At 44.0% G+C, this 26543-nt stretch overlaps 1 protein-coding gene across 10 annotated transcripts in view; it reads right to left on the bottom strand.

The window, feature by feature from the left end:
• Positions 1-26543, bottom strand: part of LOC129816688 (muscleblind-like protein 2a) — a 44795-nt gene that overhangs the window by 11882 nt on the left and 6370 nt on the right. For all 10 annotated transcript variants that reach the window (XM_055871465.1, XM_055871459.1, XM_055871462.1 and 7 more), the window contains 4 exons: positions 24077-24868; positions 5207-5371; positions 4161-4385; positions 2975-3229 (listed from right to left, as the gene is read on the bottom strand). In XM_055871465.1, the coding sequence (XP_055727440.1) occupies positions 2975-3229; positions 4161-4385; positions 5207-5371; positions 24077-24250 (819 nt within the window). In that variant the 5' untranslated portion in view covers positions 24251-24868. The remainder of the gene's footprint in view (positions 1-2974; positions 3230-4160; positions 4386-5206; positions 5372-24076; positions 24869-26543) is intronic.

The raw sequence follows: 26543 nt of genomic DNA, 5'->3' as shown, positions 1-26543 counted from the left end.
CCATTCAGCCACAAGAGCATTAGTGAGGTCGGGCACTGATGTTGGGCGATTAGGCCTGGCTCGCAGTCGGCGTTCCAATTCATCCCAAAGGAGTTTGATATGGTTGAGGTCAGGGCTATGCTGGCCAGTCAAATTCTTACACACCGATCTCGACAAACCATTTCTGTATGGACCTCGCTTTGTGCACAGGCGCATTGTCATGCTGAAACAGGAAAGGGCCTTCCCCAAACTGTTGACACAACGTTGGAAGGACAGAATTGTCTAGAAAATCATTGCATGCTGTAGGGTTAAGATTTCCCTTCACTGGAACTAAGGGGCCTAGCCCAAACCATGAAAACAGCCCCAGACCATTATTCCTCATCCACCAAAGTTGGCACTATGCATTGGGGCAGGAAGCGTTCTCCTAGCATCCGCCAAACCCTGATTCGTCCTTCGGACTGCCAGATGGTGAAGTGTGATTCATCACTTCAGAGAACACGTTTCCACTGTTTCAGAGTCCAATGGCGGCAAGCTTTCCACCACTCCAGCCGACGCTTGGCATTGTACATGGTAATCTTAAGCTTGTGTGTTGCTGCTCAGCCATGGAAACCCATTTCATGAAGCTCCCGATGAACAGTTATTGTGCTGACGTTGCTTCAAGAGGCAGCTTGGAACTCGGTAGTGAGTTTGTGGCCTACAACTTGTGAGGCCTACCACTTTACAGCTGAGCCATTGTTGCTCCTCGAAGTTTCCACTTCACAATAACAGCACTTAGTTGACCAGGGCAACGGTCTGACTTGTTGGAAAGGTGGCCTGTTGAAAGTCACTGAGCTCTTTAGTAAGGCCAATCTACTGCTTATGTTTGTCTATTTAATTTATCTGTTATTTTACCAGGTAAGTTGACTGAGAACACATTCTCATTTACAGCAACAACCTGGAGAACAGTAACAGGGGGATGAATGAGCCAATTATAAACTGGGGATTATTAGGTGACCGTGATGGTTTGAGGGCCAGATTGGGAATTTAGCCAGGACTCCGGGGTTAACACCCCTACTCTTACGATACGTGTCATGGGATCTTTTAATGACCAATGGAGATTGCATGGCTCTGTGCTCGATTTTAATACACCTGTCAGCAAAAGGGTGCGGTTGAAATAGTAAAATCCACTAATTTGAAGGTGTCCACATACTTTTGTATATATAGTGTATCAAGGTACTAAAGCATTTACCAACTCTAGTAATACTAGTGCTGTAATACAACAGTATTTAAGTAATTCTGAGACCATGCAAAAAATGAAAACAGATGATAACTGATAATAAAATATATGGAGGAACAGAAAATAGCAGAGCTAGGATGGAGGATACAGAACAGTCTATGTAAGGCCATGCATGTTGTTGTTTTTAACAGCCAAAATAGAAGTCTGAATGTGCCATTATGTGAAATGTGTACATTGTGTACATGAGAGTAATGTTAACTGTTGAATCAGCTATTCAAATGCTGCTGCTGGAGAATGTGACTATGGATGTTTAGCAGATAGGGCTTTATTCTTAGGAACTTCTCGGAAGTTTAAGATGAAGGCAAAACCAACAGCAGACAATAGATCACAATGAAACAAGACAGTAACTGTAGAAACAGGGTTCACTTTGCAGCAGCTGGCAAATCGAACATAGATTTTCAAAAAGCATGAAAGCAAAACAGCCAAAGCTAGGAACAGGTTAGTTAATCAGCGAGGTAAAGGTTAGTTAATCAGCTAGGTTAGTTAAACAACTAGGTAAAGGTTAGCTAACCTGCTAGGTAAAGGTTAGTTAACCAGCTAGGTAAATGTTATCTTAAGTTCAACAGCTAGGTAAAGGCTAGCTTTAGTTAAATAGCTAGATTAAGGTTAGTTAACCAGCTAGTTAAATGTTATATTTAAGTTAAACAGCTACATACAGTGTAGTTAAACAGCTAGGTAAAGGTTAGTTAAACAGCTAGGTAAAGGCTAGCTTCAGTTAAACAGCTAGATAAAGGTTAGTTAACCAGCTAGGTAAAGGTTAGTTAACCAGCTAGGTAAATGTTACATTTAGTTAAACAGCTAGATAAAGTTTAGTTAAATGAATAGGTAAAGGTTAGTGAACCAGCTAGGTAAAGGTTAGTGAACCAGCTAGGTAAAGGTTAGTGAACCAGCTAGGTAAAGGTTAGTGAACCAGCTAGGTAAAGGTTAGTGAACCAGCTAGGTAAATGTTAGTTAACCAGCTAGGTAAAGGTTATATTTAGTTAAACAGCTATGTAAAGCCTAGCTTTAGTTAAACAGCTAGGTAAAAGGTTAGCGTCACATAACGAGATACACAAATGTATGTTTATGCTATGTGACAGTTTAAAGGCAATTGAGGACTACTACTTACTTGGCAAATTACACTTTGAGTCATAAGAGCATATATTAGATGCAACAATCTTTAATCTATAATGTAGCTACATTGTATATAAAAATAGGGTGGCAGGTAGCCTAGCGGTTAGAGCATTGGGCCAGAAACAGAAAGGTTGCTAGTTCAAATGTCCGAGATGACAAGGTCAAAAACCTGCAGGTGTGCCCTTGAGCAAGGCACTTATCCTTAACTGCTCCAGGGTTGCCGTTGATAATGGCGGACCTTGGCTGTGACCCCCTCTCTCAGGGGGAGTTGGGGTAAGCAAAAAATACATTTCCAATTCAAACATGCGTATAATACACACTTGCAGATGTGTGAAATAGGACAAATATAAGCACCCATTAAATTATTAGTATTATAAATAAAGCAGTGCTCCACATTCAATAAGTTAGCTAATCAACCAACAACGGGTAATTGAATAGGATTAAGATAGTAGGCCTACTGCTGTGAATGAAGAATGTGTTGCATTTTAAAATGAATAGGACAAGTTGCCCTTAATCAGAAGGGATGCTACAGTATTATAGTAGCTATATAGGCCAATGGTGTGTGTTCTATGCTGCTGCACATGGGTCTGGAGGGAAGCATCTTACCATGGCTGCAGCTGCTGCCTGGGCTGCCACAGCCGTATGGTTGACCTGGTGTTGAGAGGATTTGATTTTGGCCTGTAAGTGTGCAGGGGGGTGGAAGTACTTGCACTTCTCCCTGGAGCAGCGCGACTTGATGTAGTCCATGCAGACGGTGACCGTGTTGTCACTGGTGTCGATCATGGGGCTGTCGCTGGGGTGGGCAAAGCGGCAGTCCGTCTCGCCTCGCGCACAGGTCCCCCGCTGAAACTCACGACACACCTACAATAGGACAACCACACAGGAAGCGATGGATGAAGTAATAGCACCCTGGAAATGTACCCTGTTCGACAGTCAACAGGCATTCCGTAATGAATGTACAAAACATTAGGAACACCTGCTCTTTCCATGACATAGACTGACAAGGTGAATCCATATGAAAGCTATGATCAATTATTGATGTCACTTGTTAAATCCACTTCATATCAGTGTAAATGGAGTGGAGGAAACAGGTTAAAGAAGGATTTTTAAGCCTTGATACAATTGACACATGGCATGCGTATGTGTGCCATTTAGAGAGTGAATGGGCAAGACAAAAGATTTAAATGCCATTGAACAGGGTATGGAAGTAGGTGCCAGGTGCACCGGATTGTGTCAAGAACTGCACCGCTGCTGGGTTTTTCACGCTCAACAGTTTTGTGTGTGTATCAAGAATGGTTCACCACCCAAAGGACATAAAGCCATGGGACGTGAAGGGATGTGAAGACATATGAAGGGATGTGAAGGCATATGAAGGGATGTGAAGGGATGTGAAAAGCATTAATGCAGCTGTGGTAAGAACTCAGGCTCCATGTTCACCCCTCACAAAACAGACATGTATCTAGTCTCTGAAGAATAATGCTGCTAGGTTTTTCATACTCAACAGTTTCCCGTGTGTATCAAGAATGGTCCACGACCCAAAGGACATCCAGCCAACTTGACACTACTGTGAGAAGCATTGGAGGCAACATGGGCCAGCATCCCTGTGGAACACTTTTGACACCTTGTAGAGTCCATGCCCTGACGAATTGAGGCTGTTCTGAGGGCAAAAGGGGGGGCTGCAACTCAATATTAGGAAGGTGTTCTCAATGTGTTGTATATTCAGTGTATTAATACAGCATATCTCAGACAATGATACGGCCTCGTTCTTGTTTGTGTGAAGGTGATTTGATACCTCCAGTTTGTCGATACGCAATAGCTTCTGGGAGGGGGAAGAGGAGGACGAGTTGGAGCTCTGGAGTGTGACCGGGGGGCTTCCAGGGACCATGACTGGGGTGCTGGGGAGCAGCTCCGTGGGTATCAGGCTCATCCCATGGCTCATGGAGGTCATGGGAGTAAGGTAAGGAGAGTAGCTGAGACCTGGGCTCGTACCAAGCCCCTGGGTGACATTGAACGCAGGCTGTAAAAGAGAAGGGACAGCAGTCAGTACAGACACTACTACACATCTGAAATTAAGGATCTGAGTTTTGGGATGGTGTATAATTAAGCAATAAGGCACGAGGAGGTGTGGTATATGGCCAATATACCACGACTAATGGCTGTTTTTACGCACAACGCAACGCCTGTTGAACACACATCCTCAGCCTTTGCCACCTTCTATAGGAATTTAACGACTGCATAGGACTATGTTTTGGATGACTGCCTGCGAATACTTATTGAATTGTTTTATTTCTGCCTTTTCTATTCCAGACATTCTGAAATTCACCAAAGCATCCCATGTATGTAACTTTAGTCTTTCACTTTTCAATATACTCAAAAGAAGCTAAAAATAGGTTTTCTTTTAAAGCAATACATCTAGGATATAGGCCTACTGAGTACATAATGTACAAAACTGCCTCTCTGCCACTGTCTGAGCAAATAGTGACACCTTGTGGTCATAATGTGCATCACATGCAATGCACTTCAAGTAGCATAAAAAAATTAAGTGGCCAATTTCATTCCCAAAAGACCTGGATACAGCCTTTAGCCGTGGTATATTGGCCATATATCACCAACCCCCGAGGTGCCTTATTGCTATTATAAACTGGTTACCAACGTAATTAGAGCAGTAAAAATAAATATTTTGTCATACCCGTGGTTTACGGCCTGATATACCACAGATGTCAGCCAATCAGCATTCAGGGTTCGAACCACCCAGTTTATAATGTCTGATATACTACGATTTTCAACCAATCAGCATTCAGGGCTCAAACCACCCAGTTTATAATAAACTGTACTTACTACAGGCTGCATGCTCGTGCCTGGGATCATGAAGTGCATCTGCTGGGCTAGCATGGCTGCTGCCGTCTTCTGCTGGATGAGGTTGTTGCGTCCGTTAATCTCTAGCTGGGTTTTTAAATGAGAAGGCGGATGAAGGTACTTACAGTTTTCTCTTGAACAACGACCCTGGAATAAGAGTAAGAACACAAAAGAAATCTAAATATTAGACAAGATAAATCCCTTAAAAACATAGGCCTAAGCCTAGCATGAGTAGTCTATGCCTACAGCTTTATAAATATAATATACATATTTATGTTACATAAAGTGAAGCATCCTTACTGGACAGGGTCACTAGAATTCATTGACAACCAAGGAAAGCGACAAAGACGTCCATAAAAACAAGACACAAAATACCATTCCCAGAACATTCATGAAAGATTCATGTTGAGCCTCAATCATGTCCTGAAGAAGCAGTAGCCCACGCCCCTAACAGACCAAGACCATTCAGCTCAAAGGACAGGACACTAATGCAATACCAGGAAACTCAATCATAGTGACACAGAATCACACCTTCACACTTGAAATGCTTTTCTGTGGGGACAGATAGTATGGTAGTTTGGCTGATGCTATTGTTATTGCAGAGGCAGTATGATTGACAGAGAGGAGCACACTGCGCCCCAAGACAAATGCACACAAGAGATGGATGCCTGTAGAGCAGGTATTCCCAAACTGGGGTACGCGCAAATGCCGTCAGTGGTACGCCAAATAAAAATGTAATTCAAATGCTTTTTTCTTTTTCTTTTTTTTTTTTTCTTTAAATCACAGTCCATTTATATTTTCCAACAGGGCTATACATTTGTATGAGTTTTTTTCCCCTCGCCTGAGAAGCCTTGTTTCAATGCCAAAAATAAAATTAAACCATCTAGTGTTCAGCAAAATAACAACACAATGTCAAATACAGGTAGCCTAGTCAAATAATTAACATCCAATCACATTAACAGTTACTCTCTCTCGGGAATTCCACTAACGGTCTGTATGTTGCCAAACGTATCTGCTGCACATTCCGTTTGCTCGAATGGATAAATGGTTACAAAAAATTAAGGCCCTTTAGAGACACACACCAGCTCTACTGGTGGTACTGCTACTACCAGCAATAACGACAAGTTCTTCTGCTTCCACGAGCACATCCAATGCTAGCATCAGTAATTCTACATTTGTTGTTAGCCCAGCTAGCATGGACACTGACAGTTGTGAATCTGATGCAGCCGAAGAGCTACTGCCCTCTTATCCGGGAAAGCACCGAACAACAGACAGGGACGTTGGACCATCGAAGAGGCGCAAATTTGACGAGAATTACATTGATTTGGGGTTCACTTATATTGGGAGTAGCGTCTTTCCTCAGCCACAGTGTGTTACACACTAACAGTCAAAAGTTTTAGAACACCTACTCATTCAAGGATTTTTCTTTATTTTTACTGTTTTCTACGTCGTAGAATAATAGTGAAGACATCAAAACTATGAAATAACACATATGGAATCATGTAGAAACCAAAAAAGTGTTAAGCTGTAGTTTGAATTTGGCGCTCTGCAATTTCACCGGATGTTGTCGAGGTGGGTCGCTAGCGGAATGCCTGCGCTAGAAAGGTTAAACAAATCAAAATATATTTTATCTTTGAGATTCTTCAAATAGCCACAGCTTTGCACACTCTTGGCATTCTTGGTGGTGACCTAACGTAATCGTTTGTGGTGCTTTCGCTGAAAAGCATATTTGAAATCGGACACTTGTGGGATCAACAACAAGATGACCTTTAAAATGGTATAAGACACATGTATACCACTTTCACTGTCTGTTGTCATATCATCCCGTTAACGGGATTGCAGCCATAAGAAGTTAAAGCTTGGTCGCAAATGGGTCTTCCAAATGGACAATGACCCCAAGCATACTTCCAAAGTAGTGGCAAAAAATTTAAGGACAACAAAAGGTATTGGAGTGGTCATCACAAAGCCCTGACCTCAGTCCTATAGAAAATTTGTGGGCATAACTGAAAAAGCATGTGCGAGCAAGGAGGCCTACAAACCTGACTCAGTTACACCAGCTCTGTCAGGAGGGATTGGCCAAAATTCACCCAACTTATTGTGGGAAGCTTGTGGAAGGCTACTCGAAACGTTTGACCCAAATTAAACAATTTAAAGGCAATGCTATCAAATACTAAATGAGTATGTAAACTTCTGACCCACTGGGAATGTGATGAAAGAAATAAAATCTGAAATCAATTATTCTCTCTATTATTATTCTGACATTTCACATTCTTAAAATAAAGTGGTGATCCTAACTGACCTAAGACAGGGATTTTTTACTAGGATTAAAGGACAGGAATTGTGAAAAACTGAGTTTAAATTGAATTGGCTAAGGTGTACGTAAACTTCCGACTTCAACTGTATGTCTGTTACGTTTATGGGGGGTCAATTAAGGAAGACATCCTCTTCCGCAAACCAGGACAACAGGAGAGGATATTTTTTAAGTACTGGACAGCTTTGTGACATCAAATGGACTTTGGTGGTCAAGATATGTTGGAATCTGTACTGATTGTGCAAAAGCCATGACAGGGAGACATAGTTGAGTGGTAACACACGTGCAAGCAGTTGCTCCCAACATCACTTGGGTACACTGCAGCATCCACCGAGAGGCTCTTGCTGCCAAGGGAATGCCTGACAGCTTCAAAGACATTTTGGACACGACAGTGAAAATTATTAACTTTGTTAAAGCAAGGCCCCTGAACTCTCATGTATTTTCTGCACTATGCAATGATATGGACAGCGACCATGTAATGATTTTACAACATACACCAACATGCATTGGTTATCAATGGGCAAAGTATTGACATGTTTCTTTATATAGCTTCAATGCCATACAACTCTCCTTCCGTGGCCTCCAATTGCTCTTAAATACAAGTAAAACTAAATGCATGCTCTTCAACCGATCGCAAAAATAAACACGACATACTTCTACAGATTTTTATGAATGACAGTAATCATCCCCAAGCACGCCATCCCCCCAATCAATTTGTAGCCCTCTCATTGGTTACCGATCGCCACTTAGGAAGCAACACTGATTGACAATAAATTTCACATGCTGTTGTGCAAATGGAATAGACAAAAGGTGGAAATTATAGGCAATTAGCAAGACACCCCCAAAAAAGGAGTGATTCTGCAGGTGGTGACCACAGACAACTTCTCAGTTCCTATGCTTCCTGGCTGATTTTTTGGTCACTTTTGAATGCTGGCGGTGCTCTCGCTGTAAGCACAACCCCCACCTGTGGACGTCGGGCCCTCATATTACCCTCATGGAGTCTGTTTCTGACCGTTTGAGCAGACACATGCACATTTGTGGCCTGCTGGAGGTCATTTTGCAGGGCTCTGACAGTGCACCTCCTTGCACAAAGGCGGAGGTAGCGGTCCTGCTGCTGGGTTGTTGCCCTCCTACGGCCTCCTCCACGTCTCCTGATGTACTGGCCTGTCTCCTGGTAGCGCCTCCATGCTCTGGACACTACGCTGACAGACACAACAAACCTTTTTGCCACAGCTCGCATTGATGTGCCATCCTGGATGAGCTGCACTACCTGAGCCACTTGTGTGGGTTGTAGACTCCGTCTCATGCTACCACTAGAGTGAAAGCACCACCAGCATTCAAAAGTGACCAAAACATCAGCCAGGAAGCATAGGAACTGAGAAGTGGTGTGTGGTCACCACCTGCAGAACCATTCCTTTTTTGGGGGTGTCTTGCTAATTGCCTATAATTTCCACCTTTTGTCTATTCCATTTGCCCAACAGTATGTGAAATTTATTGTCAATCAGTGTTGCTTCCTAAGTGGACAGTTTGATTTCACAGAAGTGTGATTGACTTGGAGTTACATTGTCTTGTTTAAGTGTTCCCTTTATTTTTTTTAGCAGTATATATATATATATATATATATATATATATATATATATATATATATATATATATAGTATTTTGATATAATTTTTTTAAACTCAAAATCTTGCCAAAACATATTCTGTAGGAGGGGTTAACATGAATTTAAAATAATTTGACATGATTTACATGCATCGTGTCATGAACGTATGGACTTTGAAATGACCCAAGGGAGAGGTTAAAACATAGGCTTAAGCTTACTCCCACACTTTACAATAACTCTGTCGCAGAGGTCTTAGGTAGTCTCTGTATAGGCTATTCCCTCCATCACGAAACTGCTGCCCAGTTGAAGAGCTTGAGATCTCCACACAGCATCACGCACCTCCAGAAAAGCACCCCTCAGCCTCCCTGCCCTTCTAGAGGGATTCAGCCAGAGTCATTATATCCTAATGTAAGCCTATTTGCCTACTAGCCAAATAAAGTGCAGAGCATGCATGATGTGTACAACTCATCATTCCAACATATTTGAACAGGGCTTTCGACTCTGTCAATCACCACATTCTTATTGGCAGACTCGACAGCCTTGGTTTCTCAAATGATTGCCTCGTCTGGTTTACCAACTACTTCTCTGATAGAGTTCAGTGTGTCAAATCTGAGGGCATGTTGTCCGGACCTCTGGCAGTCTTTATAGGGGTGCCACAGGGTTCAATCCTCGGGCCGACTCTCTTCTCTGTATACATCAATGATGTTGCTCTTGCTGCTGGTGATTCTCTGATATACCTCTACGCAGATGACACCATTCTGTATATTTCTGGCCTCTTTGGACACTGTGTTAACTAACGTCCAGACGAGCTTCAATGACATACAACTCTCCTTCCGTGGCCTCCAACTGCTCTTAAACGCAAGTAAAACTAAATGCATGCTATTCAACCGATCACTGCCCGCACCTGCTCGCCTGTCCAGCATCACTACTCTGGATGGCTCTGACTTAGAATACGTGGACAACTACAAATACCTAGGTGTCTGGTTAGACTGTAAACTCTCCTTCCAGACTCATATTAAGCATCTTAAATTTAACAACAAGAATAGACAAGAATAGACTGACTAGTTTCAGAAGAAAGTGCTTTGTTTCTGGACATTTTGAGCCTGTAATCAAACCCACAAATGCTGATGCTCCAGATAGTCAAATAGTCTAAAAGGCCTGTTTTACTGCTTCTTTAATCAGAACGACACTTTTCAGCTGTGCTAACATAATTGCAAAAGGGTTTTCTAATGATCAAATAGCCTTTTTATGATAAACTTGGATAAGCCTACACAACGTGCCATTGGAACACAAATAAAGAGAACACTTAAACAGTGATGGTTGCTGATAAATGGCACTCTGTATGCCTATGTAGATATTCCATTTTTTTTCATTTTTAATTAAAAAAAATTTAATCTGCCGTTTCCAGCTACAATAGTATTTTACATTAAAAATGTCTAAACTGTATTTCTGATCAATTTTATGATATTTTAATGGACAAAAAATATGCTTTTCTTTCAATAACAAGGACATTTCTAAGTGTCCCCAAACTTTTTAACAGTAGTGTACATCTCGTTTAACCAGCGTTGTGTCAGGTCACTCCGGTAGCCCACTCCAGAAAGTAGCCCATCACAACTTTTCCCAACTGATCTGTCTATAGCGCCTGCTAAAATCAGGGCATCAATGTTGTTGAGAAAAGAAACAAAACTTGTGTTTTTCGATGGCTAACGTTATATATCTTTTAAAACAGCTGCGGTAAGAAGGACTATCAACATATATTGAGCAGCTGACATTATAGACAGAAGCATACTACATGTCAGACCAATCCAAACTCATCTCCTGGTATGTCCAGCCCATCCATTATGTCAGCCAATCATGGCTAGTTGGAAGGATCCTGCCTTTTCCGTGGCTAAACCAACTAGGCTCTTAATTTAACCATTTTATTTATATTTACAGATGGAATACAAGTTTGTTATTAAGGCCCATGAAAGTTCACATGAAACACATTTTTGCAACAAAAAAATAAAGCCGTTCAAATGCCTCTCCTGTGAAGTAGTGACATATGCCTAGCTACCTGAAATGAGTCACATATTGACGTGAATATACACTGGGTGAACAAAACATTAAGAACACATTCCTAATATTGAGTTGCACCCCCCTTTTTACCCTCATAATAGCCTCAATTTGTTGGGGCATGGAATCTACAAGGTGACGAAAGTGTCCAATAGGGATGCTGGCCCATGTTGACTTCAATGCTTCCCCCAGATGTGGTAAGTTGGCTGGATGTCCTTTGGGTGGTGGACCATTCTTGACACATACACGGGAAACTGTTGAGCATGAAAAACCTAGCGTGAAAAAGGGATCATAGCATTCACTTGGTCAGTCTGTGTCATGGAAAGAGCAGGTGTTCTTAATGTTTTGTATACTCAGTGTACATTATTCAAGTTAAGATGAAATGTCAAATCAATATGCAGTGCTTAGGCCAGGAGTGGATAAATAACCAATGATGATGACATTAGCAGCATGAAAGGTCTCTGGGAGACCCAAGCAAAACGTGCGGATACAGTACTAGCATATAGATTTATGTAAATTAAGTGAGCATAAAACAGGTAGAAATGAGGTACTGTAAATTTCTGGGGTCATTCTGGGTTTAATGCCATTATTTTAATACGATAATATTTTAATCTGTACAATCCATGGCCTTTCAGCTCTTCTGCTTACATATTTACTGGTCCTCAACACATTAAAAGGGAGCACACAGTCTTATGGGGGCACGGGGCAGTCTTATGGGGGCACGGGGCAGTCTTATGGGGGCACGGGGCAGTCTTATGGGGGCACAGCATGATCTCATGGGGGCACGGGGCAGTCTTATGGGGTCACGGGGCAGTCTTAAGGGGGACCGGTGTGGGATTATGGGGGCACGACGTGGTTTTATGGGAACTCGGCACGGTCTTATGGGGACTTGGCAGTCTCAGCTGCTGTCAAAACACTGCCGTAAATGAGGAATCAGAAATAATGACCCTGGGTGACGCACAGGCGCTTCAATTTGCTTTAGCCTACTTCTGAAAAGAAGGTGACTGCTGAGAGGAAAGGGGTGAATTAGGGGTGACGTAGTCACCCCCCCTATCATAAAAAAGCTCTAATGTACTGTAGATCTGATCTCTGTAAAGTAGTCCTTCTCTCAGTCCGCCTCTGTAAAGTAGTCCTTCTCTCAGTCCGCCTCTGTAAAGTAGTCCTTCTCTCAGTCCGCCTCTGTAAAGTAGTCCTTCTCTCAGTCCGCCTCTGTAAAGTAGTCCTTCTCTCAGTCCGCCTCTGTAAAGTAGTCCTTCTCTCAGTCCGCCTCTGTAAAGTAGTCCTTCTCTCAGTCCGCCTCTGTAAAGTAGTCCTTCTCTCAGTCCGCCTCTGTAAAGTAGTCCTTCTCTCAGTCCGCCTCTGTAAAGTAGTCCTTCTCTCAGTCCGCCTCTGTAAAGTAGTCCTTCTCTCAGTCCGCCTCTGTAAAGTAGTCCTTCTCTCAGTCCGCCTCTGTAAAGTAGTCCTTCTCTCAGTCCGCCTCGGCTCCATTATGTCTTTTGCCTGCTTGTTTGCTGTGACAGCTTTGTCCCAAGTGTGAAATGTTAAACATTGGTTGAGTTCCCTTCCACAAGTGGACTCTGTCAACCCCTGGTCCACCCCTCTGGTGTCCTTGGCTAGCCCTCAGTGCACTGCTGTTCTAGAATAATGCACAAGGATTTGCAGAGGTAGAACAAACGTTAAAAATCTTGTATTGACAGAACAGGATTTAGGCTACACTGGCTTATAACAATGTATCATTCTGAGATTAGAATTAAATTATGTTTCATCCATCTAATGTCAAAGAAAGTCCCCTTTCAATATGGGGCAGATGTTCAGTGATCAATTTACACATTGATTATCAATTTGTCATATCACACATCGTCTCAGATTACAGAGTATGAGACGAATAGCTGACTTCCACAATTGCTAGGCTATTTGGAGGAGATATAACTCAGAGTAACAAGAGAAGGTTTTATTTTTCCCTTGGCATAAACCCTCCACATCTAAAAACAGGCTTCACAATATATGATCTACCAGGTGCTAAAAGTACAAGCCCATGAAACACAAGAGCCATTTTTGTGATGTACTGTATCTGGTGGTAGCTCTGTACATACATTTTTGCTAGCACGGCAGCAGACGTGGAGCAGACAAATCAGACTAATCTCAGTATAACAGCGTGCTGTGCTATACTGCGCTGGCCACCCCACCCACACACTGAATGTTAAACACCATGCAATAAACAAGACAGGCCGAAAAGCTGAAGGAGCAGCCTGAGCACAAAATACACAATTCATATTTGCTCCTCAGTCCTGTTTGGGATGCAGGTTAATGGGGATTAAAAGTGATTCTGAGCAGAGACATGTAATAAGGCTTTCAGCTTTAGTCCCATGCCCAGTGCAGAATAAAAATTGCCGTTGCTCACCACATTCCAGCAAAAGAATAGTCAGTCATTCTGGTGTCAGCCTAGTTTAAACCACCTTAAGTCTTCTAATCTCATTTCCCCCCCCAAATGTGTCAGGAGAAAATTAGGCCTAGATTCAGTTCACACTTCACAGCTAGCTAAATTGACAGCCATTCAAGAGGCATGGAATGGATGTTCCATTAATATTCCGGCTGCTACTTTCAATATAGCCGTCAGCACAATGATTCAGAAACCGTAAAGAAGGACTCCATTCTGTTGGTCAGATGGCAGGGTTTAGCTTAGGCTACATTCTGTTGTGTTGGAAGGTAACTGTAGTGACCAACACAGTAGTTGAGGAAAGCATGTCCTACATTTAAAATTTTCAGAGTGCTATAGTTAAGCAATAGGGCCCGGGGGGGGTGTGGTATATGGCTAATATACCATGGCTAAGGGCTGTTATTAAGCCCAACGCAACGCGGAGTGCCTGGACACAGCCCTTATTGGCCATATACCACAAACCCCCGAGGTGCCTTATTGCTATTATAAACTTGTTACCAACGTAATTACAGGAGTAAAAATAAATGTTTATACCACGGCTGTCAGCCAATCAGCATTCAGGGCTGGAACCAACCAGTTTATAGCTGGTAATAACACATGTACAACCTAATAGGCTTGCGTAGGCTGTAAAATCTAAAGGCTAAGCTAACCTGTAGGCTAAGCTAACTTGTAGGTTAAGCTAACCTGTATGCTAAGCTAACTTGTAGGTTAAGCTAACCTGTATGCTAAGCTAACCTGTAGGCTAAGCTAACCTGTAGGCTAAGCTAACCTGTAGGCTAAGCTAACTTGTAGGCTAAGCTAACCTAGGCAAGACACAACGACTTAAGCAGCCATCCAACTGAATGAAATGTTTACTACTCACTGCTTTTGCATCAACTGGTGCAACTAGTTTCATAATAAGCTCATAATCATACACTATATATACACAAAAGTATGTGGACAAGTTGTAGAAACGTCTCAAGGATGATCAATGGAAACAGGATGTATCTGAGCTCAATTTCGAGTCTCATAGCAAAGGGTCTGAATACTTACAGCACCGGTCAAAAGTTTGAAAACACCTACTCATTCAAGGGTTTTACTTTATTTGTACTATTTTCTAAATTGTAGAATAATAGTGAAGACATCGAAACTATGAAATAACACATATGGAATCATGTAGTAACCAAAAAAGTGTTAAACAAATCTAAATATATTTTAGATTTGAGATTCTTCAAAGTAGGCACCCTTTGCCTTGATGACAGCTTTTGACACTTTTGGCATTCTCTCAAGCAGCTTCACCTGGAATGCTTTTCCAACAGACTTGGAGGAGTTCCCATATAAGCTGAGCACGTGATGACTGCTTTTCCTTCACTCTGCGGTCCAACTCATCCCAAACCATCTCAAATGGGATGAAGTCGGGAGATTGTGGAGGCCAGGTCATCTGATGCAGCACTCCGCCACTCTCCTTCTTGGTCAAATAGCCCTTACACAGCCTGGAGGTGTGTTGGGTCATTATCCTGTTGAAAAACAAATGATAGTCCCACTAAGCGCAAACCAGATGGGATTGCCTATCCCTGCAGAATACTGTGGTAGCCATGCTGGTTAAGTGTGCCTTGAATTCTAAATAAATCAGACAGTGTCACCAGCAAAGCACACCCACACCATCACACCACCTCCTCCGTCCTTCAAGGTGGGAACTACACATGCAGAGATCATCCGTTCACCTACTCTGCATCTCAAAGACACGGCGGTTAGAACCAAACATTACAAATGTGGACTCATCAGACCAAAGACAGATTTCCAGCGGTCTAATGTCCATTACTTGTGTTTCTTGGCCCAAGCAAAACTCTTATTCTTATTGGTGTCCTTTAGTAGTGGATTCTTTGCAGCAATTCGACCATGAAGACCTGATTCACGCAGTCTCCTCTGAACAGTTGATGTTGAGATGTGTCTGTTACTTGAACTCTATGAAGCATTTATTTGGGCTGCAATTTCTGAGGCTGGTAACTCTAATGAACTTATCCTCTGCAGCAGAGGTAATTCTGGGTCTTCCTTTCCTGTGGCAGTCCTCGTGAGAGCCAGTTTCATCATAGCGCTTGATGGTTTTCACGACTGCCCTTGAACAAAATTTCAAAGTCCTTGAAATGTTCCTGATTGACTGACCTTCATGTCTTAAAGTAATGATGACTGTCGTTTCACTGCTTATTTGAGCTGTTCTTGCCATAATACGGACTTGGCTTTTACCAAATAGGGCTATATTCTGTATACCCCCCTGCCTTGCCACAACACAACACAAAGCCTCCAGCCACCAAGCCAGCCCCCAGCCAGCCCCCAGCCAGCACAGCAGTGTTGGGTTAGGCTATGAGCAGTGGGAGAAACAAGGCCTGATTCCCAACCCGGTTTCTGGGGAGGAAATCTGATCAGAAAGGCATGGCTTCTCATCCTGTTGATTCAGATAAGAGGCAGGCAATCCCCTGGAATTGCTAAGAGACTCAAAATTGAGCTCAAGTGCATCCTGTTTCCATTGAACATCCTTCAGATGTTTCTACAACTGGACTGGAGTACACTTGTGGTAAACTCAATTGATTGGACATGATTTGGAAAGGCACACATCTGTCTATATAAGGTTCCACAGTTGGCAATGCATGTCAGAGCAAAAACCAAGCCATGAGGTCAAAGGAATGTGTTATACCCCCAATACATGCTAACTAACCTCTGACCATTACAATAACATGGGAGTTTCGCATTTTTGGGGTGTATGATATTTGTGCATCTGTAACTTTCTCACTCTTAATTATTCACGATTTATTCAGGACTATCCATAATCATGGTGGCATCCACATCAATGTAGAAGAGTTTAGAAACATATTATATTATTTTTTACAATAAATTACTCCAAAATTATACAATACATTATTTACCATTAATTTCTATTGGGCACAAAATAATCTGAAACATAACCAAAACAAACAGCAAATCCAATACGTATTTTTAATGGAAAAACGCTTTCAATGTAAACTTAAACCAGATATAAACTACGTAGAAAAGGACCTATATATATTTTTTTACAATCTTTGAGAACTAACTATCACTTAAATAAAAGCCAGACAGTCGGGGACAATTGGAAATGCCAAAAACAATGAAATTAGTAGGGCTGTGACGATACCATTGTCACAATATTTTTTTACATGCCAAAAATAACAACATGAAGCAGACCAAACTCTTTTGTCCTTTAAAAACCTGCTGTATGTAAAATATTGTTTGCTATAAGCTTGGGAAATAAATAAATGTTGCCTCAGGATGAAAATATAAAGATGTTTGTTTCCAACATCAGGGCTGTTTTCCTAAACATAAATCCACTTTGTGTTTTGTTTTCATTCCACGATACAAGCATCGCATCGCGATACTGGTATCCTCCAGCCCTAGAATTTAGAAGTATTGATTTTGATATTATGTTTGAGAAAAATAACACAGCAGTGCCATGGCAAAATGCATAGAATTGCAGGAAATTTGCTTTAAAATGTCCTTTAAAACAACATTTTCTCCCAATGCTATGCCCCCTTCCCATGCCCCCTGCCACGCCCACTGCCACGCCCACCACATTTGCCCTTTTTTGAATGAGAAAAAACCCTGGTAGTTACTGTCATGCATGGATTTCTGCTGGGATAGTGGAATCCCATGCAGTTAAGAATGTTAGGGGAAGAGTCAGGACAGGAACAGCCTTGTAACAACCATAAGAGGAGATGCTTCCTCACCAGTTTTTCAGAGTTAGGCCCAAGCTCCAGTCAGCATTTATTAAAATGGTTCACCTAAAAAAAATGATTTATCAGATTACTTTTGCTATGGGAGGTTGATAAGGGAGTAAGCCTATCATCAAATTACAAGCTGAACACACACTGGTCTTTCTTATGATATTACATCCAAACTGTCAACGTGGGCCAACATGGCTTGCCTATCATTACTGAAGCACACAACTCGAGCGAGAGGTAGCGGTTAGACCATTGGGCAAGTAACAGAAAGGTCACTAGATCGAATCCCGAGCTGACAAGGTGTAAAATCTGTTGATGTGCCCTTGAGCAAAGCACTTAACCCTAATTGCTCCAGAGTTTCCATTAATAATGGAAGAGCCTGGCCATGACGCCGCTCTACGAGGATCTCTCAGGGGGAGCTGGGACATGCAAAAAACACATTTCCAATTTACACATGTGAAATAGGTCAAATAGAAACACAAATATAAACTCAGACCAAATGATGAATTATTATTATTATCATCATCAATATGAATTGTGGGCTAGACTAAATCACAGTGGAAACCCCTGTCAAAGCTTCTACCGAATAGCAGCACTGTAGAAACTTACATTACAACGGGACGACTTGATTAGCGTAGTGTTAGCTAGTTGTCTTTGCTGTCCTTGTATCCATGATAATTGTGTAGTTTAGAGAAATTTAGTGAAATTGTCGAGGTTACCTAGCCAGCTTCACTTTCAACAACGTAGCCACTGCTAGCCAGGCTACTTCACCAGCCAGCAGTACTATATCATTTTAGTCAATAAGATCTTGTATTTTATTTTTATTTTTTTGCAACGTAAGCTTAACTTTCTGAACATTCGAGACGTGTAGCCCACTTGTCATTCTAATCTCCATTGCATTAGCGTAGCCTCTTCTGTAGCCTGTCAACCATGTGTCTGTCTATCCCTCTTCTCTCCTCTCTGCACAGACCATACAAACGCTTCACACCGCGTGGCCGCGCCCACCCTAACCTGGTGGTCCCAGCCCGCACGACCCACGTGGAGTTCCAGGTCTCCGGTGGCCTCTGGAACTGCCGATCTGCGGCCAACAAGGCAGAGCTCATCTCAGCCTATGCGTCCCTCCAGTCCCTCGACTTCCTGGCACTGACGGAAACATGGCTCACCACAGATAACACTGCTACTCCTACTGCTCTCTCTTCGTCTGCCCACGTGTTCTCGCACACCCCGAGACCTTCTGGTCAGCGGGGTGGTGGCACCGGGATCCTCATCTCTCCCAAGTGGTCATTCTCTCTTTCTCCCCTTACCCATCTGTCTATCGCCTCCTTTGAATTCCATGCTGTCACAGTTACCAGCCCTTTCAAGCTTAACATCCTTATCATTTATCGCCCTCCAGGTTCCCTTGGAGAGTTCATCAATGAGCTTGATGCCTTGATAAGCTCCTTTCCTGAGGACGGCTCACCTCTCACAGTTCTGGGTGACTTTAACCTCCCCATGTCTACCTTTGACTCATTCCTCTCTGCCTCCTTCTTCCCACTCCTCTCCTCTTTTGACCTCACCCTCTCACCTTCCCCCCCTACTCACAAGGCTGGCAATACGCTTGACCTCATCTTTACTAGATGCTGTTCTTCCACTAACCTCATTGCAACTCCCCTCCAAGTCTCCGACCACTACCTTGTATCCTTTTCCCTCTCGCTCTCATCCAACACTTCCCACACTGCCCCTACTCGGATGGTATCGCGCCGTCCCAACCTCCGCTCTCTCTCCCCCGCTACTCTCTCCTCTTCCATCCTATCATCTCTTCCCTCTGCCCAAACCTTCTCCAACCTATCTCCTGATTCTGCCTCCTCAACCCTCCTCTCCTCCCTTTCTGCATCCTTTGACTCTCTATGTCCCCTATCCTCCAGGCCGGCTCGGTCCTCCCCTCCCGCTCCGTGGCTCGACGACTCATTGCGAGCTCACAGAACAGGGCTCCGGGCAGCCGAGCGGAAATGGAGGAAAACTCGCCTCCCTGCGGACCTGGCATCCTTTCACTCCCTCCTCTCTACATTTTCCTCTTCTGTCTCTGCTGCTAAAGCCACTTTCTACCACTCTAAATTCCAAGCATCTGCCTCTAACCCTAGGAAGCTCTTTGCCACCTTCTCCTCCCTCCTGAATCCTCCTCCCCCTCCCCCCCCCCTCCTCCCTCTCTGCAGACGACTTCGTCAACCATTTTGAAAAGAAGGTCGACGACATCCGATCCTCGTTTGCTAAGTCAAACGACACCGCTGGTTCTGCTCACACTGCCCAACCCTGTGCTTTGACCTCTTTCTCCCCTCTCTCTCCAGATGAAATCTCGCGTCTTGTGACGGCCGGCCGCCCAACAACCTGCCCGCTTGACCCTATCCCCTCCTCTCTCCTCCAGACCATTTCCGGAGACCTTCTACCTTACCTCACCTCGCTCATCAACTCATCCTTGACCGCTGGCTACGTCCCTTCCGTCTTCAAGAGAGCGAGAGTTGCACCCCTTCTGAAAAAACCTACACTCGATCCCTCCGATGTCAACAACTACAGACCAGTATCCCTTCTTTCTTTTCTCTCCAAAACTCTTGAACGTGCCGTCCTTGGCCAGCTCTCCTGCTATCTCTCTCAGAATGACCTTCTTGATCCAAATCAGTCAGGTTTCAAGACTAGTCACTCAACTGAGACTGCTCTTCTCTGTATCACGGAGGCGCTCCGCACTGCTAAAGCTAACTCTCTCTCCTCTGCTCTCATCCTTCTAGACCTATCGGCTGCCTTCGATACTGTGAACCATCAGATCCTCCTCTCCACCCTCTCCGAGTTGGGCATCTCCGGCGCGGCCCACGCTTGGATTGCGTCCTACCTGACAGGTCGCTCCTACCAGGTGGCGTGGCGAGAATCTGTCTCCTCACCACGCGCTCTCACCACTGGTGTCCCCCAGGGCTCTGTTCTAGGCCCTCTCCTATTCTCGCTATACACCAAGTCACTTGGCTCTGTCATAACCTCACATGGTCTCTCCTATCATTGCTATGCAGACGACACACAATTAATCTTCTCCTTTCCCCCTTCTGATGACCAGGTGGCGAATCGCATCTCTGCATGTCTGGCAGACATATCAGTGTGGATGACGGATCACCACCTCAAGCTGAACCTCGGCAAGACGGAGCTGCTCTTCCTCCCGGGGAAGGACTGTCCGTTCCATGATCTCGCCATCACGGTTGACAACTCCATTGTGTCCTCCTCCCAGAGCGCTAAGAACCTTGGCGTGATCCTGGACAACACCCTGTCGTTCTCCACCAACATCAAGGCGGTGGCCCGTTCCTGTAGGTTCATGCTCTACAACATCCGCAGAGTACGACCCTGCCTCACACAGGAAGCGGCGCAGGTCCTAATCCAGGCACTTGTCATCTCCCGTCTGGATTACTGCAACTCGCTGTTGGCTGGGCTCCCTGCCTGTGCCATTAAACCCCTACAACTCATCCAGAACGCCGCAGCCCGGCTGGTGTTCAACCTTCCCAAGTTCTCTCACGTCACCCCGCTCCTCCGCTCTCTCCACTGGCTTCCAGTTGAAGCTCGCATCCGCTACAAGACCATGGTGCTTGCCTACGGAGCTGTGAGGGGAACGGCACCTCAGTACCTTCAGGCTCTGATCAGGCCCTACACCCAAACAAGGGCACTGCGTTCATCCACCTCTGGCCTGCTCGCCTCCCTACCACTGAGGAAGTACAGTTCCCGCTCAGCCCAGTCAAAACTGTTCGCTGCTCTGGCACCCCAATGGTGGAACAAACTCCCTCACGATGCCAGGACAGCGGAGTCAATCACCACCTTCCGGAGACACCTGAAACCCCACCTCTTCAAGGAATACCTAGGATAAAGCAATCCTTCTGCCCCCCCCCCCCCCCCCTTAAAAGATCTAGATGCACTATTGTAAAGTGGCTGTTCCACTGGATGTCATAAGGTGAATGCACCAATTTGTAAGTCGCTCTGGATAAGAGCGTCTGCTAAATGACTTAAATGTAATGTAAATGTAAAGCTGAGCCAATGGAAGTGTCGGGAACAGACAACACTCAAGTTGCTCTCTTTAAACAACAGGCTATTCAACAGAACAGTGACATCATCACATGACTGAGGCGTTTGTATATTTTCTAGCCAATCTCTTCCCATCCCCCTTCGTTCGGCTAACAACAGATCCTCTCTCTCTCACTCTAAACAGTGCAGATAGTCCTACACATTTTCAGCTAAGATTTATCCCCTAATATCGTCAGGGATTGTCGTTCAAGCAAATCAAAATCCTGATTATGATTAGGAATCATTAGCCTATTTCAATTGAACCTCAGCAGGAAATCAATTCACCTTAGAAATTAACATAAATTATAGGACCCAGAAGTGATGACATTTAGCCTAGTGTCATTCAAATCAGTTCAAGTGTTGTCAAAAAATAACAACTGAATACTCTCTCATTAGAAGAGCAACGGTGACATAACAATTCAGACAATACTGGCTGAATTGAAACGTGTGGGTGGGTTGAGCAAGAGAGGATGTTAACCCTGTTTGCTAAAGGCATTAATGTAGCCTTGCTAGCACACCTCAATATTTCAGAATAAACAACAACAAAAAAGTTGAAGATGCAATACGCAGAAATAGCTGTGTCATTTCCTGGTTGCTAAAATTCCAAATTGTTTTCCTAATTTCTGTTTATGTGGCAAAACAAGCTGTGTATAGTGTAGAGAATCTTTGTACCATCTAAACCACTGTGAAATACATTTTAATTTAACCAAAACTCTTGTATTTTCAGCTGGTGTACAAAACCAAAAGTAAAAGACGCTAAAACGAAACTTAAGAACGGGAAGCATAGAAAAACAGCACATTGAACAGATCTACCACTTCTTAGACTTGCCTTCAATGAGAATGACATATCTACAACACACATTTCTATGTGAATTTGTTCAGATCGTCCAAAAAGTTACATATTGCAGATTTAACAAAATTATATATTTTGGAAACGAGAGTAGTACACTCAATATACTGTCCGTAAAACCTTGTCCACCTACACTTCAAACTTAATGCAGATGCACACAAGTCTCTGTTATGAAGAAACCTGTAAGTTCTGGGTAGACTTCCCCCAAGGTTCTATCACCAGCCTTGAGTCACCAGCCTCCAGTCTCAGAGGGCCCAGTAAGTAGGCTGTCACATGAGTTGGATGGTAGGTATACAAGAATTGGAGGACAAGCAGCTCAATGCCTACACTGTTCTGGAATGAGCTTGGGCAACAGTGTGACTCTTTATAAGATGAATGGCTGGGCAACTAGTCAGGCCCTAAATTCCCTGCCACCAGTGGAGGCTGCTGAGGGGAGGACGGCTCATAATAAATATCTAGAATGGAGTCAATGGAATGGTATCAAACACATCAAAGACGTGGTCGATGCCACTCCATTGACTCTGTTCAGGACATAATTATGAGCAGTCCTCCCCTCAGCAGCCACCACTGCCCTGCCACCCATAGCAATAAGAATAAGTGACTTGCAACACTATCTTCGTCTTTTAAACCCTTCAAAAAAGGACCAAAACCTAAAGAGGCATTTTGGAAAATAGGTCCTTTGTAGCAATTTCTGTTGATGGTTGGCTGAGCACCAGCCTTGACCAATAGGGACTAGACCCTTTGCCCTGTCACAGCGTGTTTAAAATGGCCAGTGGAGGTAAGGAGATGATTGAACATCAGAATAATCCAATGGGCAGCATTGTGTTGCGGTGGCAGTGTGAGCTTCTCTGTGGAATAACCCCAGCCGCAGACAGCCAGGCCCAGCAGACAGCCAGGCCCAGCCAGGCCCAGCCAGGCCCAGCCAGGCCCAGCCAGGCCCAGCCAGGCCCAGCCAGGCCCAGCCAGGCCCAGCCAGGCCCGCAGACAGCCAGGCCCAGCATCCGCAGACGGCCTGCAGCTGGGCTTGGCTCGCAGACAGCCAGCCCCATCCGCAGACAGCCAGGCCAAGCCGCAGACAGCCAACCCCATCCGCAGACAGCCAGGCCAAGCCGCAGACAGCCAGGCCCAGCCGCAGACAGCCAGGCCCAGCCGCAGACAGCCAGGCCCAGCCGCAGACAGCCAGGCCCAGCCGCAGACAGCCAGGCCCAGCCGCAGACAGCCAGGCCCAGCCGCAGACAGCCAGGCCCAGCCGCAGACAGCCAGGCCCAGCCGCAGACAGCCAGCCCAATCCGCAGACAGCCAGCCCAATCCGCAGACAGCCAGCCCAATCCGCAGACAGCCAGCCCAATCCGCAGACAGCCAGGCCAATCCGCAGACAGCCAGGCCCAGCAGCAGACAGCCAGGCCCAGCAGCAGACAGCCAGGCCCAGCAGCAGACAGCCAGGCCCAGCAGCAGACAGCCAGGCCCAGCAGCAGACAGCCAGGCCCAGCAGCAGACAGCCAGGCCCAGCAGCAGACAGCCAGGCCCAGCAGCAGACAGCCAGGCCCAGCAGCAGGTGAGAGGGAGAATGCAGTAATCCCACTGGAAGCCAGCACAAGACTATAGCCTGCACACCATGGGGCTTAGTAGTGTGGGATGTCCACATTCGCTTAGAATAAACAGTACAGTACAGGTTCTGTCTCCATTTCCGTACAGTAAACACTTTAGAATGTAATTATCTGTTTAGGCTCCTACATATCAGTCTCCTGGTACATAAAGCAGAGTCATGAATCTAACAGAAGAATGGCGCATGACATTCCTTACCTTTAACGAGTCGAAGCAGGCAATAACTCTTCCATTTTCAACCTGGCAGCTCGTTGGTGGGTGTGCAAATTTGCATTCCTCATCACTCCGTGAACAAGTTCCTCTCTGAAACTGCCGACACACTTCCAACGTCAGCCATTTTGTGTCCCTTACTGAAGATATATTGAGAGCCATGTCAACAGGTTCCAATCGAATGCTGCCAGTCCAATGTATCAGTTGAGTTGACTCTTAACTCAAAAAACGTCAACACATTAAAAAAAGTTCACAACTTTTGTCTCTGTCTGATTAGTGCTTGAAAAGTTCTCAAATCATATGAAGCAACCAGACTGGCCTCACTGCATCAGCTGGGAGGAAGGCTAATCAATCAACGAGAAATCACTCATCAATCAGTTTGCACCAATGGGAGACCTCTGGAAGGGTTGAGGGCTTGCTCTGTGACACAACTGCGTGTCTATCCTCCTCCACTGACAAGGACTCTCTCATTAATGGTATGTCGAGGCAATGGAGCTCCTTGAAAGAATATTAATGAAGACTTGCCTGGTATTGACTTTGCCAACTTCTCAGAATTTGTGCTTCGTTAGTTCTCCCCTCCAGTAAATCTTTCCCCTTGGGATACCTTTGCCACTGGAGTTGTTCAGAAATGAATTGGAGGCGGCTGAAGATCTGCAGCTGAAGTATCCCGTCACTGCTCAGGCCTGGCCTAGAAGGGAGGGCTGGCTTCCCATGCACATTTAGACCAGAGAGCAGGTTGAAGTTGGAGATGTTTTCTGAAAAGCACTTTCCGTTGGTGATCTGGAAGATAGGAAAGAGTTATTTGTTTAAAATACTATTATTGCTCTTATTATACTATAGTTATTGCTATACTATAGGCTTACTTTCATGTTATGCTGCTCTTGTTGCTAATACCTCTTTTCAATTGATGAAACTGAGGCAATCTCAAAGCTACAGTTGTGAAAGCAGGGTGGGGTACAGCATAACAGTATTTACTCTGGAAAAATGTGTAGCAGTGGGGGGAAAAAGGTTGCAGAGGGGGGTTGATGGGGGGGGTATGTGAAAGTACTCAGAAGCACTGTTCCGGTGACTTTTTAAAAAGGGACATTACACAACAAAATGAATGAAAATAAAAGGATGCTGATACCATCTAAAATAGAATGTCCACCTCCAGACATTAGCCCAATAACACGTTGTTAAAATAATTTGTTAAAATTATTATAACATATTGGACCATGTGCTGTATTTAGCCTATGCATGGACTATATTATCAGGTATGCTATTAGCAATAAACATGATCAGATTTAGCCCAACTGATGCAGCAAAGTACAAACAAATAGGCTGAAGCATGGGGTTGCCTATCTGCATTTACCCTATTGGGCTAATCATTAGCCAGATCCCAAATGTGATATTTTAACTAGTTATTATCCTATTCATTCATTTTATGTGCCAAAACAACTTGCCTAAACACCGTGAATATAATGTAGGCCTATCTGTTAGGGTAACTCGCCACCCAGGGAAACACACCCCCCGGCCTGCCACAATTACTCTTGCTCAACTAAAAATATGATCCGTCTAATCACAATTTTTTAAGTCACTCCCCCAAAATTGTTTTGAGGTAGAGGTGGCATTGTATCCCCAAGTTACGCTAGAATTGACAAGTGTCACATTCAGCCCCTCTCCCCTATGCTCTCACTGCTAATTGCAGAACGGTAACATGCTTAACCACGCTGCTGCTAAAAACTCTGGGTTTAAAATGGCGCAGTTCACGCATATCTAGGAGTTGAGAAATAAATAAAGTAGGAATGGTAAGTTGGAAACCCCCTCTTTTTAACAAAGGCCATTAAAACTGCTGTTTTTGCAAGTGCAAGAAGTTATGGTATTCATAACTTGAAAGCACTACGAGGAGACTATCTCTCTCCCATAGAACCCAACAACAACAAGCCGACTAGGTAAATAGATAAACTATTCTACTATGGGGTTGTCAGATTTTTCTATTAAATTACTTGTTTTTTTGCAGAGGAAAAGTAAATGTGGACTGTTCTACCATCTTCAACGTGCGCCTCGGCAGAAATATTGTTTCATGTTCAGTATTTTCTTTGCGTAGCGGCAATAATTATGCCAATTTCCTGCAATTCTCAGAATTTCTTCATGAAGCCGAGATACATTTTTGCAGTTTTAAAACTCAATTCCAAATTTTCTACATATTCTGCCATTGAACTGAGAGAAAATGTTGCAATTTTGAAGATAATTTCCTGCAATTCAATGCATTTTGTGTTATTTTGCTCAAACTTAATACCAAAATCAATACTGTATAACTTCCCCTAACTGTCTAGCTTTTATTTTGGTGAGTGTTAGTTCTCAAAGATTAATTAATAAAACATTATATAGGTCCATTATCTTTTCTACATACAGTGCATTCGGAAAGTATTCAGACCCCTTGACTTTTTCCAATTCTTTTTCCCATTACAGCCTT

This window comes from Salvelinus fontinalis, chromosome 19 (genome assembly GCF_029448725.1).
Source record: "Salvelinus fontinalis isolate EN_2023a chromosome 19, ASM2944872v1, whole genome shotgun sequence".
NCBI lineage: Eukaryota > Metazoa > Chordata > Actinopteri > Salmoniformes > Salmonidae > Salvelinus > Salvelinus fontinalis.
The sequence above is the reverse complement of the archived record's forward strand: the minus strand, read 5'-3'. Positions and strand labels throughout refer to the sequence as shown.